General features: G+C 36.4%; 1 protein-coding gene across 7 annotated transcripts in view; it reads left to right on the plus strand.

The window, feature by feature from the left end:
- CNTN5 (contactin 5) overlaps positions 1 to 16,123 on the plus strand; it is a 619,341-nt gene that overhangs the window by 556,482 nt on the left and 46,736 nt on the right. For all 7 annotated transcript variants that reach the window (XM_074535151.1, XM_074535149.1, XM_005482597.4 and 4 more), the window contains 3 exons: positions 503 to 630; positions 1,560 to 1,735; positions 14,681 to 14,801. In XM_074535151.1, the coding sequence (XP_074391252.1) occupies positions 503 to 630; positions 1,560 to 1,735; positions 14,681 to 14,801 (425 nt within the window). The remainder of the gene's footprint in view (positions 1 to 502; positions 631 to 1,559; positions 1,736 to 14,680; positions 14,802 to 16,123) is intronic.

Below are 16,123 nucleotides of genomic sequence, written 5' to 3' on the forward strand. Positions count from 1 at the left end.
TTTGCTACACTGTGCTGTGGTGCCATAAATCCTCTTTTGACCAGATACAATTATAGGGGTTTTTCCTTGTCTTTTGAATTTTGCTTCCCATTCTTCTCAGATCTGATTTCTAAGGTCATTTTTTTTTCTAGATGTAATGGCCTGTGCTTGATATTGAAATGTGATTTGACAAAAATATAGTGGTGAAACTTTGAAGACAAATTATGAAGGATTACCTTTTTACTGTTCTACAAAAGTTTCATTACAATTCACCCCTAATAAGTGTCAAAGGATACTAATCCACTGATGTTTCTGTGAAAATTTTGAATTAAGGAAGGACTAGTAAAATAGATTTATTAAAACCTTTTTGAAACAGAAGATAATTCAGTTATTATCTTCATCATCCCTTGCTACAGAGGCAGCAGTTCTTAATCCTATTTATTATCTCTGAAAGATATCATCATGGAATTTGACTGGTAGGATGGGAGAAATATTTATATATTTATGGATTTATCCTTTCCAGAATAACTATTCTTCCACATGGGAGTCTGCGAATCCTGAATGCTTCTAAGTCTGATGAAGGGCGGTATTTATGCCAAGGTGTAAACGTATTCGGATCTGCAGAAATCATTGCATCACTATCTGTTAAAGGTATGAAAAAATGCTTTGATGGTAATGATGGTTTATTTTAACAAATACTTAAATATTATCCCCAGCCTGCCATAAAGCAGCATTCTCCAGGCAGAATAAAAAAGGATTTCCAACAAGCTAAGGGGACTAAACTCCATCTGGTCAAACATTGAATCAGATTGCATACTCCAGCTGTTTTATTGTAGATGTGTCATAAGAATTAATATATATATTAAATCACTCAAACTATAAATAATTCTATAAGTAAAGGAATCAATATTGCTTTTAATTTATTTTATCTTTGGGAACTCACTTACCCCTAACTTTTTCTGCATGAGAAGAAACCTTTACATTAAAGTAATAATTGTATCTATATAAAATCCAGAGAAAGGTAATACCTTAGAAGATTAATAATAATACTAACACTACTGAATAGCAATCCATTTCTGAACCTTTTTTTCTTTTTCATTTTTCAGCTGAATTAATGGATTTTCTTTGCAGGTGTTCAAGCCTTTTGACTTCATTTTTCAAGCTTCTTCTTGTATTTAGTAATCTTAGAAACATCCTTTATTATTTTATGTGACAAAACCAAAATTTTCATACAATCACAAGATTCTAGGTGCTGCAGCCTCAGAAAAAAAACCAAAACAAATCTCTTTCCTGAAACTTGTAAAATAAATAAATTCATTAATTAATCCATCTCAGATGTCCCATAGATTGCTGTTTAGGATTCTGCCTTATTGATTCCATGAAACTATCTGTACCTTCTGACCCTCAGTGCCATTCTTCAGTGCGTATTATAAATATCTTGCAGTATTTGATTGTCTGCAATTCATACTAACAACAAATGTAAGCTCAGGGTAGACTCAGCATCAGTCATTCCTATCATTTAGGTCTGGCACCATAAGTTAATTTCCATCTGAATGTCCCTAACACTTGTCTGTTTCCAGACCCTACAAGGATAGAGCTGACTCCCAAGAAGATCGAGCTGACGGTGGGAGAGAGCATCGTCCTCAGCTGCAAAGCCATTCACGACAGCACCATGGATGTCACCTTCCACTGGACACTCAACGGGCAGCCAATCGACTTTGAGAAAGAAGGTGGACACTTTGAAAGCATCAAGGCTGTAAGTGACCATGCATTTGTCGCCTCTGTGATGGGAATTGACAGAAATTTGCATGCTTTTATATGTCTTCCATTTACCAAATTTTGACCAAACTGAGAGATAACTGGTTTCAGTAACATTGGAAAGAAATGTTAGATAGAGGAGGTGCAAACTGCAGATCGATAGAATAAGTCCTAGTAATATTCTTCGAGAAGATATTAAATTTAAACTTATATATACTATTATTAGTGATGTATCAGATAATCTTTGTGAAGGAACAGAAAGGAGTTTTCATCAAATCCTACTGACATTCTTCTGCTGATTTTAATAATATAGAAAGAATGCTGCTATTAATATTGATTTCTCTCTCACAGATAGCATGGCTGCTGAAATGCCCTCACCTCCCAATGCTTTACTTGTCTAGAAAATATTTTAATATCTGAATAGCAAGGACTATATTTACTAACTTCCCTGCACGAGGTACTTCCTAACCATGTAACCATTATTTAAGTCAATATGAATCATATGGACAAAAATATGCAAACCAATTTAAAATATTGCTACTTGAGTCAAAAAGAGTTTCATGTGATCAAATGGTATGCTAAAGAATTTCAAACCTGTCTCATGTGAAATGATTCGAATATTTCTTAGTAGAAAGAAGTCTTTTAGCATAAACAAGCTTGGAAATGGAATCTACAGTAATTTAACTGAATCTTGCAACAAATGAAATGCAAATCAAATGTCCATGCTATGTTAACAGAGAAAAATTAAGTTCATAAAGGTCAGGAAATTATGAAACAATGTATCTCATTTGAGTACAATGTAGCAAAGTTAACTTTGCATTAAAAACCTTGTCAGCTGCAATCAATTTATTCTTCTGCTTGCCTATATGGAAATCATACTCTTTATGGAAGCCATATCCTCTGGGGGGGGTCATGTCTTTAAAATTTGAGTTTACTTCAACCAACCTTTTAATTGAACAACATTAGATAGGTATATTTTAGTGGGAAAGTTCTTAGCATAGTTATCTTCATCTGAGGAATATAACACTCAAAACAACACTATTTATGTAAAAAGGAAAACTTTCACTCCTCTTTAACTTCAAGATCATTCTTTGATTCAAGAAAAAACCCTATTATTACAATTTAACTTCAAGTCATTCCCAAAAAATTGGAGTCTAAAACATGCTACATGATTTTTTCGTTGTATTTCAGCATCTCTTTTCAAGGGAAATTTTTAATCACTGGGAAAAATCCACAGGCTAGAAGATTTTCAAAGTAATTTCATATCTCATGTCAAAATAAAGCTAATTTAATATAATTCAGCATATGAAAAAATAGGATTTTGTAGATCTCTCTCAAGAATTCTTTATTAATTTCATTTCTACAAGAAAAAAACCTCAAATTGATAGAAATAAGGCTTATTCAATGAAAGATAACATCCTATTTTCATGCAAATCTCACTGAAATTACTGATTGCTTTAACTGTCCTGACATGATTAAAGCTTGGCCAAAACTTGATAGATTTAACCAACTATTTGAGTTTATGACCTCCTCCTAACTGTGCTGCTAGAGTGTTACTGCTACTTTCACTAAGTGAAAATAGTACTACTCACAGAATAAGCTGGGTTGGAAGGGGCACACAAGGACCATGGAGTCCAGCTCCTGGCCCTGCACAGGACACCTCAAGAGTCACACAACGTGCCTGAGAGTGTCATTCACTTCTTGAACTCTGTCAGGCTCTGACACAACTTCAGGTCATTGCCTTGGGTCCTGTCAAAAATGTGAACAGATCTTCACCTATCCCTTCTGCTTCCCCTCATAAGGAAGCAGATGGCGCCTTCGTCTCACCTCAGCCTCCTCCAGGCTGAGCAAGTTCCTTATAAAGTGGTGGCTAAAATATCTTGATTTTGGCATTGTCCCGAAATGAAGCTGGATCAGTTGAGAGACAAAAATCTTGAAAGTGGTAATAAAAACTGTGGTAATACAGGAATTTTTTGGTGTGTTTTGACACAATTCCCATACCTACTCATTTGTGGAATGTTGTCAATTGCATCTCATTATCATTTCTGTTAATGATATGAGAATGAGAATGAGAAATTAATCAAAAGGTTAAAATTTGTTTCTTTACTTCCCTAAAATCTAAAGCATGACCAGGTACTGGGGACAAAGGAAGAAAAAACTCCTTTTTTGCTGTCATGTAATCTCCTTTAACCTATCCAGTTTCAAAGCTGAGATACACAATGAGTTAAAGCCATAGGTTTATGAATGCAGAAAAGAGGAACTTGAAGTCTGATAGAGTTCTATCTACATCCCTTATATTGCTCTTCTGAATGAAACACTTTAAAATTACGTGAGTTGATCCTGAACAAAATGCTTTTTAATGGACTACATTTAAGAAAAATATTATCTTTTGTGCACAGAATAGTCACAGAATTTCTTGTCCATTTTTGTCCATACACTGATACTTCATCAGATAAAAATATTTTCAGGATTGCCTGCAGTTTGGTTATTCATTTTAAAGCCTGACAAATTAAGCATTATTTAAATGCCTTTTTCTAATAATAAAACCACTGTAAACTTCTCATCACTGGTTGCTGTTCTCATACTTTCACTATGGCAGACCCAAGCGTTAAGTATGATGACCGTCTGATGCTTATTGCAGTATTGTAAAAGCTATCACCAAAGTAACACCTATTTGGGCTGCAGAGAAATTTTTACTTACTAAAATTGCGTGATCCCGAGCAATTGTAATGAAAAAGAAAATTTTCTCTTACTAATAAATATTACTATTTTTGTTTTGAAATTGTATCAGTAGCTTTCGTACCAGAAAAAAAAGCTGTTATAAATTTTCATATCGAGAAGTAATTTTTCATACAAACCAAAGGTATTTTTTGCTGTTCTCCACTGAGCTACTATCAAGATTTAGTGCCCATACCAATTTAGGTACTTCAGGAACTTGCCTGGTAAATAGATAAGTGTGATAAGGATGTCAAGTTGTACATGAAGTAAATATTAAGGGCAGTGGACCAGCTGATTTCCACTGCAGATAGAAGTCTAGGGAAAGAAAACATCCCAAATGATGTGTATATGTAACTTCACAGTACATTTGGTGGAAAAACAATGGTGCCAAGGTTTATATAAAACCAGATTCCTCCAGCATTGGTAATGTCTTATTTTGTCTAGCAAAATACCTGATAACATTTTAGGTTCTATGAGGGATAATCTGTGTAATAGAAAAAATTTTGCATAGAAGTCTGAATTTCCAAAATTTTCTTGTAGCAACGCAGTATGCAATGAACACATAAAGTATAGACTTGCTTGTTTTTATTAGGATAACTTTGATTTTCTGTCCTTTGTGGCAAATGTAGAAGTCCTAGTCAAAATTTTATTGAAAATGTTTTCTCCTAAAATCTCTACTGACCATAATTTTCTCTTAGACATATCCCTTTTTCATCTAAAAAAATCTGGTTTTTTATGTAGATTTTCATCCAACTGTCATAATTCCAACTCTGTGTTTGAAGGCTGATACTGTTTTTATGGCAGCCAAACAAAATGATATACTCTAGTTATCCACAGACTGGTAAGCAGCAGCATTGTTCTAAATGTCCCTCACCTTGACTTTTCAGACTCAGGAAAGTGATTTGGTCTGAATATGTTCTTGGTCTTTGATCTTAGCTGAAACTGCCACCAGGGGAAGCAAGAAGTACAACTTGTTATGTTATATTTTACAATGGTTATTTGTTCACATGGAAGTGACTGGAAATCTCCTGTTTTACTTCAAAAAGGACAGTAGATACAGACTGGACAATGCATTTTATTCCTGCCTGGTACTGGAGACTCCAATTTGATAACCTAGAATTTTGGACAATGCATAAATTTACATCTTTCCTTGTATTTTCAAGTCACTCCCTAATTTCTTGTAGTACTTTTATCATATTCGAGAAATTAGGATTTAAATTTCCTAAGCATTTCCAAATAGAAAGAGGCAAGTTCTACACTACATGAAATCAATTAAAGCACCAGGCTGTTAATAACAATGTCTTTCCTCTTTACTGGATGTAAACCCAAACAAGGTTAATTAAACGGGGATTTTACAGAACACCCCAACTGCCCCTCCACATGAGGAAAACAGCAATAGTTGTCAGAAGCCTTGCAGAAGACAGCAAGCTCTTTGCACAGTGAATTTCTGTTCAGGGTAAAGCTGCCATCTCAGTGTCATTGCTACCAATTTGTTTCACTGTCTGTTGCAATCCTTTCCTGCTGATGGAAGAGGCTGAACACAGCCATTACTGTCAACTCTAATCTCTAGATATTTCAGCCCTGTGCTCATTACCAGGTTGTGCCCACTTGTCATGCTACAGCAGTTACCTATTTGAGCAATCAGGAGCAGTTTAAACAAAAAAAAAAATTAAATCTTGTTTCTTGGTAATAAATAGCTATTGTAAATTAGGTGGTGTACCAAATAAAATAAGTATTTCTAGACTTTGAGTTCTATGACTGGTAACTACAAACCAAAATCCAAGCACAAAGAAGACCACAGTGTAATACTGCATTTTACCATATGCTTTTTCCAGGATATAAATATTTCTAGAGAACAGACTGAATTTATTTGATGCTGTGCTAGAAAGAGACACTTCAAACTTTTCCTAGAATCAAAAAAGTGTGTAAATTGTTACATGCAAGTGCTTGTGGCTTTGGCTGTTAATAGAGAGTAAGGGACAGAGATGATAAGCAACATCTGACCTCGCTTAGCCTGGAGAAAAGGAAGCTGAGGAGGATCTCACTGCCCTCTTCAGCTACTTCGAAGGAGGGTCTAGTGAGGTGGGGATCAGTTCTCCTGCCCCAGGTAACAAATGACAGGCTGAGAGGATGTGACCAGGTTGCACCAGAGGAGATTTAGATTAGAGGTTAGAAAATATTTCTTCACTGCTACTGGTCAGGCATTGGAACAGGCTGCCCAGGGAAGTGGTGATATCACTAATCCTGGAAATGTTCAACAGGAGTGTGTACGTGGCACTTGGGAATATGGTTTAAGGGTGAACACAGTAGTGCTGAGTTAATGGTGGGACTTGATGATTTTAGAGGTCTTTTCCCAACCTTAGCAATTCTCTGAACTCTTCTATTTAATTTTATTTTATACAGGGGAGATAACTAATAATTTTGGAAAATTTAACATTCTGACCAAACTTAACTCAACAAAACTTAGCATTCCTGACCAATTTCTATTAAAAAATGATTGTAATAAGTAATGAGATACAGTCAGATAATATTTACTGATTTGTTCCACTGTGGTATTTTGTACCTTTCCTTGTTTACAAGAAGCATTCCAAAGCAAAAAACCTCGGGATAAATAAAAGACATTTCATGACAGTCCATTCCTCCTTCTGTTTACTTGGAGCTGATGGATCATTTAGCTGCTTGGCACAGTGTTAATCTGGGCTATAACAGCAGAGTCAATTGTTTGAACAACTGATCGATATCAGCCCCTAAAGAAGCCTCCATTTAAAGCTCTGCTGGCTGTTTTACACTTGCAGCTCTGCAGCCTTTCTCCCCAGCTGCTGTGGCAGTGCTTTCCAAAGCCTTCCTGGCAGTACTTCTCCATTTCAGTTCTTACACTCCCAATCTTTTGGTTTTTTTCTTGAGGCCTTGCACCTGCAAACCTCAATTGTGTTGTTACAGAAAATCTCATGGGAAGAAGCTTTCACTGTCCTGAAGCTCACCTCTACTTCTTGCCCCCTTTCTTTTTCTCTTGTTTAGTAAACCGAGACAGAGCATGCAGCACAGTTGATAATGTTCACATAAATACTTCATAAATGTTATCCAACAATATACATACTAAGAATCTTAACAATCAACCATTGTGTAACAATTCTCTTAATAAACATATTCCAATGAATACTTACAAATAGGACGTGTAAGTAAGTTCCAAAGAAAATTATCTAACACTAGGGGGAAAGAAAAAAAGAGCAAAACATAATCATAATTTTCATTGTCACCTACTGCACTTGAGGGAGCCTCAGAGATCTTTTCTTCCTTTTTTCTCATGGCAATAAAATTGCAAATACAGAACATGAATTTAGCATCAGAAGTGTAGTGAGCATCTCTGTTCCTGAAGCTTGCCATTTCGTATCCCATCTCTTTTCTCATTCCTTCCCATTCTCGCAGCTTTTTCCATATTTTTGTTAATCCTTTGATTTCACAAAACTACCCCAGTATAAGACAGACCCCCTGACAGCTGATATTCTTTTAACTTCATCTCTTTTTCTACCTCTATTCAATAAAATTTATCAAACTCATTTGCAGCAATTCAAGATGCACTTGAGATACATTTGAAGCATTTCAAGTTTATTCAAATTCTCCCTCTCCACTCTCAGCACTTCATCACTCTGTGGCATCCACTCAAAGCCACCAGTACTCACCAAAACAACTCTTTCCATAATTCTTGCCATGTCTATGCAAACTGTTCATAAAAACTGCCACTCAAAGAGGCTGCACTCCCCCCACATGATTCTAAAGGATTCACACACCTAAAGACATCCTTTGAACTTCTTATAGACAGGGGAAATGCAAGTTGTGTTTTATCAGGTATGCCTGAGTCAATCTGCATCAGCCTGATATATTACCGTTATTATCCTGCCTCATACCATTGATCACAACAAAACTGATAACAATGATTTCATCTTCTTTGTTTCAAATGTGCCTATTTGATTACAAAACAGAGCTCAGAATATAGTTTCCCATTACCAATATATCAACTAAGAAATCTGCTGCTTCTCAGATTAAATATTTGCAATTTTTAATCATCACAAGCAGTAGACAGATGTAGTTGATATGTTCAAACCTGAGAATTTGCATGAAATGATACTTAAATTTTCCTAAACAGAATATGGACAGAATTTGGCTTGAAGACAACAATCCATCCTAATGTACATATAAATTGTCACCATTATTTAAAAGAACTTTATTGTATTGCTGGTCCTCACTTACTGTTGATGGTACAAAGGTATCATTGCCATAACATTATTCTGTAAAATCATTTGTTTGCTTCAGATAAACTCACAAAAAAAACCTCCATTGTCATTCAAATATAGCAAAAATAAACTATGAAATAATTTTTCAATTAAATCTAACTTAATTTCATTACTAAAGGCTATTTTTCTAAATGAAGTAGTATATGAGTCAGGAATTCACCTAATCTGTGTTATATGTAAAAGCCCACATATATTTTAAATTATCATTTACATTGAAAAAGCGATCATTAACAACCCAGGTCCTTCTTGTTTAGGATCAAATCTCAGTCCTTTTTACTCGACACAGCATTGTTTTATTGCTCTCAATTTAAAGAGAATCTTTTTAGGCTTTTAGTACCTCACAAGCACTCTCTTCTGTATAAAAACTACTTTTTAGGAAATGATCCTCACCTCTCACTGTAACGAGATCCAGATGACAGGCAGCAAACCTTGATAAACCCCTGTAGTCATAGTAAAAAAGTGGCCCAAAGTCCACTTTGGCTTTCATCATAAAAGTTTTCCTGCAATGGCAGTCAGTGCTTGCCTGTTCTTTTCTTCCCTTAGATTTAAGCTTTTGTTGAATCATGATCATTTGTAATATTCTCATTACCCATTTTAGACACACTCTTCCCAGGCAAAGAGACAGTTTTCACGGCTTGTTGTCCAGGCTGAGTTCACAGCCTGAATCCTCTGCACAGTGCTAGGCACTCCTCAACCCCTTGCAGTGCAGAATTTGAGAGCTGTGGGTCAACACATCATCTCTACTGACTACCCAGTCCTATGAACTTCTTTGGCTTTTTGTCCCTCTTTCCAAGATAAATCAGAGCTACATTCAAAGAACTGCAGTTGGAGTGCAGGCGGGAAGTGTGACAATGCATGTGGAAAATAGGCAGCATTAGAAGAAGATTAAATGAAAGCTGGTTTGGTACAATGACAAAATAATGATATTTCATATGGATTTTCCACATATGATTCTGTATTTTAAGCATATGTCATAAATGATGTAATAATCAACCCAAGTATAATTCTCTCATGGAGGAGATAGGGAGAAGGGAACAAAAGACTTACTAGATGTTAAGAAAGTGCGCTAGGGTGTAACTGCGAGCTCCATTTCAAATGCAGACAGATTAGAAATTGTGCAAAGTCTTCAAAAATTGATTAGAAATTAGAATTTGCAACGTCTTCAGAAGAAAAGGTCAGATACACTGAATGGACCACCTTGGTTTAGAGATAAAAACTCAGCAAATGAATGGACAGATTAACAGAGAGGTTTCCTAGCAACTGGCTCAGGACAATAAACTCACTCTCACAGGAAGAATAAGTTTAATTCTCTTCATTTGAGGGAAGAAACATATGTAAAAGTTGTTTATTGCAAAGCAACTCACAACTGTTAATATCTGGTTATTAAAATGAGAGAGATGTCTTTGCCCAAATTAAGGTGCAAACGAGACCATATGTCAAAGTCATTCGTATCGATTTTTATTTAACAGTAAATGTGAGGGAGAAAGGGGGAGAGAGAGAAAGAAATAGGAAAAGAGAGTGGGAGCAGGGAAAGAAAGAGAATGACAGGGAGACATGGAATATGTCATCACTTCATGGATTCTGTTGGTTCTCTTCTTCTGGTCTTCTCAGTGCTGAGCGTTCCAGTCTAGTCAAAGTGATTGTCACTGTCTTGAGCCATGAGGGCTGGGAGAAACACAAAATCCACTGGGTTTATATTTATTCAGGTTTGGGTGGTCATGCCCAAGTACCTCCCCTGGGGCAGGGAATTTTACAATGGATGATGTAGTACTTTGAATCATGGGACACTTCATCAGTCTGATGCTTTATGACACATTCTAAGAATAAGACATCACAGCTGCCTCTTATATCAGTAAATCTGAGCCAATTATGGCCCACAAGAAGGGATTAATTCCTTCAGGCTGTGTGTGAATGTCCTGCCCCTTCTCTGGAAGGGAGTTTGCACAGCTAGCCACTGCTGTAAGGACTTTGTCATGAAAAAAGTAGAACCCCAATTTGCAGAATCTGCCTCTTGTCAGCCTCTTCCCTTATCTTGTCCAACATGCAGCTGTACCCTCTGGTGATGGTGTGCACACCTTCTGCACCTGGGCAGTTAAGTGATTGATTGGGTAATTAACTAGCATCAGTCCAGGCTCCCACAACAACCTTTCCAGATTTATGAGATGGAAAGAGAAAAAAAATCCACATGCAAGTTCCACTCTGTGGGTATTGGAGATGGCTGAAGAAGTATTAATTCCCCCACAGAAAATTCTCTGAAAATTGTCTCTTTTTTTTGTTTGCTTGCTTGGGGTTTTTTTGTTTCTGCAAACCCCCCAAATATTAGGACAATGAGTGCAAAAGACAAATGCGATGATGTCATTACTATTGAGCAAAGAATGCATGTTATAGGTTTTTGGAGCCTTTTTTAATTTGGGCAACTATTTTCACATCTAAAGCAAATGCAATTGCATCGATGGCACGAATATTTGAAAAAGAAATAGCTTCAAGCAGTATGTACAAGTAATGTACAGCTAATTAGATACATTGCAGACATGCCTATGACCTCAGACAACATACCACGCTGAAGCAGACAGAGCCATAGCTTGACATATAATTCAGCATTGGAGCTGCCCAGATCTAAATGAATGGGATGGTTGGGAGCATAAAAAGAATGGTACAATAATTTGTAGTCCTGGAGAGAAACATTAGTCATGACAGACAGGATTCTGAGCTCTATTATTATTTATTTGCCGCTTAATGAAGATCAGCAGTCTACAGCAGGTCTGTAGCTGATGCTGACCTTGAAGGTTACTCTTAGCTTTCCTGAAAATCAGTAAAAGTTGGTTGTTGAACCTATCAGTTTTGGTTTGCTCTCTTTTAAGTTTTAGCTTCAGTAAAATACAATCTACATTTCACACAGTAGAAGTTTGTACTGAGATTGAGGTGTTGATACTTGGTTAAGTGGATAATACATGATGCAACAGCAAGGAATATGGATTTTTCTAATAAAGTGCTGCTTTGAAATAACACACTTCTTGGAAGATATTCCCTGTCAAGAAAGAGCATAGAATCAGTAGAATAAAAGGGAGCTTTTAAAAACATACACTTAATAGCATCAAAATTTAGACCTAGACAAAGAAATTTAAATATTTAAATGCCTCTATCTTTGACTTTGAATAAAATTGAGACCACAAAGTTGCTGATACACCAGGCTGTCCTAAATCATGTTAGCCCAGGTGAGAGAGACCTTCCTATGGTGTTTGCATTCATATCACCCAGTTTTTGTCTTCCCCCAAGGGGAAGTGAATATCTCTGCTTTGCTGAAGCATGACGTCTTTTTCCACTGACAGATGTCTAAAAGCACAAAAAAGTTTCTGACTTTAGATACTTTTATTAATGGAGTCTCTGCTGCATTCCAACTTAGTAGGTGGTTTTTTTAAACTGGATTGTAATTGTTCAAGTTTAAGTAGCTACTACAGTGACAAGGTGCAGAATTTTTCTTGAGACATAGAAAGTCAGCACATAAGATTAACCTCCCCCAGACCTTTTTGTGGCCTACAGCCTCTCATTACAGGATAAACTAATCAACAAACAATTTGTCTTCCAAGACTTGGGAGAGTCTGTAAAATTTATGAAGACCACTTCATGCATGCCACGGAATAGTACTAATGCAGTATTTTTTTTAGAGTCCCTGGTCAAACATATCTCCTACTTATCTAAATGGAAGCTAAAATGTATCATTGTTTTCTTGATTATGATCAAGAATCCAGTGTCTGAGCATATACCTATCTGTATTAAACACACTCTGTGTTTAATTCACTCACACTTCCTCAAGAATGCTGGCTGTGCATCCTGTTGTGTTATAATAAAACATTTCATAGAGATCTATTGCACTGCACTGCTCTCCACTTACAGCAATGATTCTTTCAATTGATGCTTGTCTGCCCAGTTACACAGGTGTGCAGATGAAATACATATATTTTTCCTGATAAAAATATTAGAATTTACACATTCATGAGCCCTCTGGAAGTCAGAGTGACAATCAAGGTTTTTATAGTTCCTGAACAATGAAATCAGACAGTTGCTCGCCATTATGCTATTCCGCACACTTAACACTAAAACACACATTAGATGTAAATTACCCTCAAGAGAGGACAAATGGGGACTGATTCTGGTCTTATCCTTTATGTAACTAAAGCTTTGTACCAAAATCACTAGTGATCTTGAGCAACCCATTTCAATAGCTAGTAAATACTACTGTTTGCAACTTAAAAAAAAATTATATCCCGAATTTGATTCCTGATAGGAGTGTGTGCTCTTCTTTTGCATTTTGAGCTGTAGAGTACTGAGATATCCACTTCCCCTGCTGTGATTTCTCATATGCCAGAGCAAGAAAATAAGAATTGCATTATGGCCTGACTGGTCTATCTTCCCTTCAGCAACATCATTACCTAGGCTACTTCAGAAGGCAAAACACTCCCATGGTAATCGTGCTCTTAGATCTACAGGGTTATTAAGCTATAGATCATGCCCACATTCACTTTGGCCTCAGAGGCAGCCTTAATGTCTCCACCTTCCTTTTCCTTCTTTGCATTTGAATATCTTTCTGTAAAGATTTTGCCTTGATGCTACATGGGATATTACAACAAGTTAGTTCAAAAAATGCAAATGGAGAGAAGATTGACTGAGGAAGTGTGCCAAGATGTGCTGCAAAGGAACTCTTCTGCCTAAAAAGAAAAAAACTACATTATAGAAGATTGGATCTTGAAATGAATCCTATTTCATCTTGTCATTAATGACCTTGGCATAAAAGAAAGAAGTACGCAAATGACGATTGTATGGTACAAATTGGACATCTTACCAATGCAGCAGATTATGAAAATAACAGATGGGAACAGACAAGAAATTCAATCCCATGAAAAACAAGGTCATGCATGTATGAATGACTGGTTACAAAGAGGGAGTTCATAACTTGCTAATGAATAAGGATAAAGATCTGAATATGTCTACATGAGCACAGAATAAGCATAAGCCATGAAACAAGCAAATATGAATCTAGGTGAATTCAGTGACAGATTTCCAACATAGCTAGAGAAGAATCAATACTTACACCCCTAGTAAGATTTTGTTTTGAATCCAGGGTACAATTCTATTTACTCATGATCAAATTGACTCAAATTAGAACCATTGAATGGGAGAGAAACATATAGTTCAAGGAAAGACAGTCAGTGTTTGCTTGGTTGGCAAAGTAGGCCAAACTTGAGAAAGGAAATGCCTATACTCAATTAATGTTTCTTAAAGTAAACTTTGGGGAATTGTAATGACTGTTGGCAAAAATTCTAAAAAAACAGACATTTGAACTGGTTCTCTCTTTATATTCTCTATATATTTTTTGCACTTTTCAGCATTAAATACATACATGTTTCATCAGGAAGGATGAGAATCATGTAATATTTTCTTTCATATTTAGCATTAACTTCCTCTCTATTAATAAAAAAAATCAATAAATATTATCTTTCAAGGAATCTTAATTTTAGCACGGTAGCAAGACATATTCCAAATGTCACTGCATTACAGTAAAGAGGGAGAGGAAGAAAGTTCTTAATTTCTAAGAGGACGTTTTAATACTATGGATAGCATTCGAAATATTTCTGTTCATCTCCTTAATGAATTTCTTTGTGCTAGTTGGAATAATTCGCTTTGAACATGCAAATATGCGCAATGTGCTTTAAGCAAAGTCAAAGTTATTAAAAACCTGAAATGCTCTTCTTTAATCCCTACTAATAATTATATAAATGCACTGTTCTGATAATCCTCACAAGAGGGTATTAGGACACATACATTTTGTAAGATGAAAGCTGCATTCAAGAGTTGACTGAGGAAAAAACACCCTTGTGAACTACCTTGAACCCAGATTTACTGAGTTTTAAACTGGCACTTTATCCCTGTTTCAGCAAGCGTCCTCTGCAGATTTAATGATCAGGAACATCCTCCTGATGCACGCTGGCAGATATGGTTGCAGGGTCCAGACCGCAGCGGACACCGTGTCGGACGAGACAGAGCTGCTTGTTAGGGGTGAGTATGCGTGTGGTTCTCCCCTGAAAACACAATCACCACACACAGCTCTACCAGGGACTTCTAAATAAGTGAGCTTCAGGGACGTCTCTGCCATGCAGCAGTCCTCAGATTTCATGTTGTTGAAGCCATTTGTCATTAACCTGCTGTCTTTGAAAGGCATTTCCACATAAGCTGACCTGCAGACACTGCAGAGAGAAACAAAAGACAGTGGGTTAATAGACAGTTTTAAGAGAGGTAACAACACAAAAGGTATACCAGATTAGCTAAAATGCAGACAATTAGCCTTCACAGACCTGTGTAAGGTAGGTATAATGAGTTTTTGCTATTCTATTTGATGCTTTGCTGTTCATTTTATGGTCAAGCCATTCTTTCAGCTTTAGCAGTTTAGGAACATTCATTCATTTCCTAAGAGGGGTGCCCATGCAGCCTTTTGGAAAATTATAGATATGAGCAATGAAACATAAACGCCATAATATGACAAGAATTTGGGTTTTTCACATATGGAATTGTTACCACCAATTGTTCACTGCATCTTTATGCCCCAGTCCTGTAATCTGTTAAATTGTTTCACCTGCCATTGAACCTTGCTGATTATGCTCAGGTACTCAGAGTCCTTTTCTTGAAGGATCCCAGATCATGCTGAGGATGCCAACTCCATTAAGCAATTAAGCAGAATGTTTCTGCATTCAGCACTAGGGGTATACTGAGGAAACCTGAGGATTTGCAGTTCACTTACTGGCATAAGGACTGGTGGGTCCTGCAATGCCAAGAGAGATGGATCCCTGCTAGGTAGCACAGCTGGGTAGCCTTGCTGTGGATGATACATTTTTTAAATAAATCAAGGTAGATATTTTATTAACATTTGAAAAACTTCAGATTTTTTTAAAAAATCAAATTTATTTGGATATTATAATTCAAAAAAATTATTTTACCACATTCCACAGTATCTTTAAACATTATGTGTTCCTGTCCACGACTTTTAGGGTAAATGTATGTTTTAAATATTAAAAAATGTTTCTGGCTGACTGCAGGGCTCTTCATTTTTCATGAAAGTAACAGTTAAATATTTCCATAAAGACACTTTGAGGACTGTCAGTTTTCTATGAGCTATGGCACTTTTGGGATGGTTGTATTCAGCTGACTGGCCATGTAATACCATTTTAGCTGCCTTATGAAATCTGATTCGTCCTTCTGGGTTATGCAAGGCCTTTTGTGCCCCCTTTGTCTCAAACAGGAGCAGGAGGCTCTATGGATAGACAAGGCAATCTCAACTTTAAATTGAACTTTTGTGACAAAAAAGGCTTAGTTATTATCTAGGA

Source organism: Zonotrichia albicollis, chromosome 2 (genome assembly GCF_047830755.1).
Source record: "Zonotrichia albicollis isolate bZonAlb1 chromosome 2, bZonAlb1.hap1, whole genome shotgun sequence".
In the NCBI taxonomy this organism is placed as follows: Eukaryota; Metazoa; Chordata; class Aves; order Passeriformes; family Passerellidae; genus Zonotrichia; species Zonotrichia albicollis.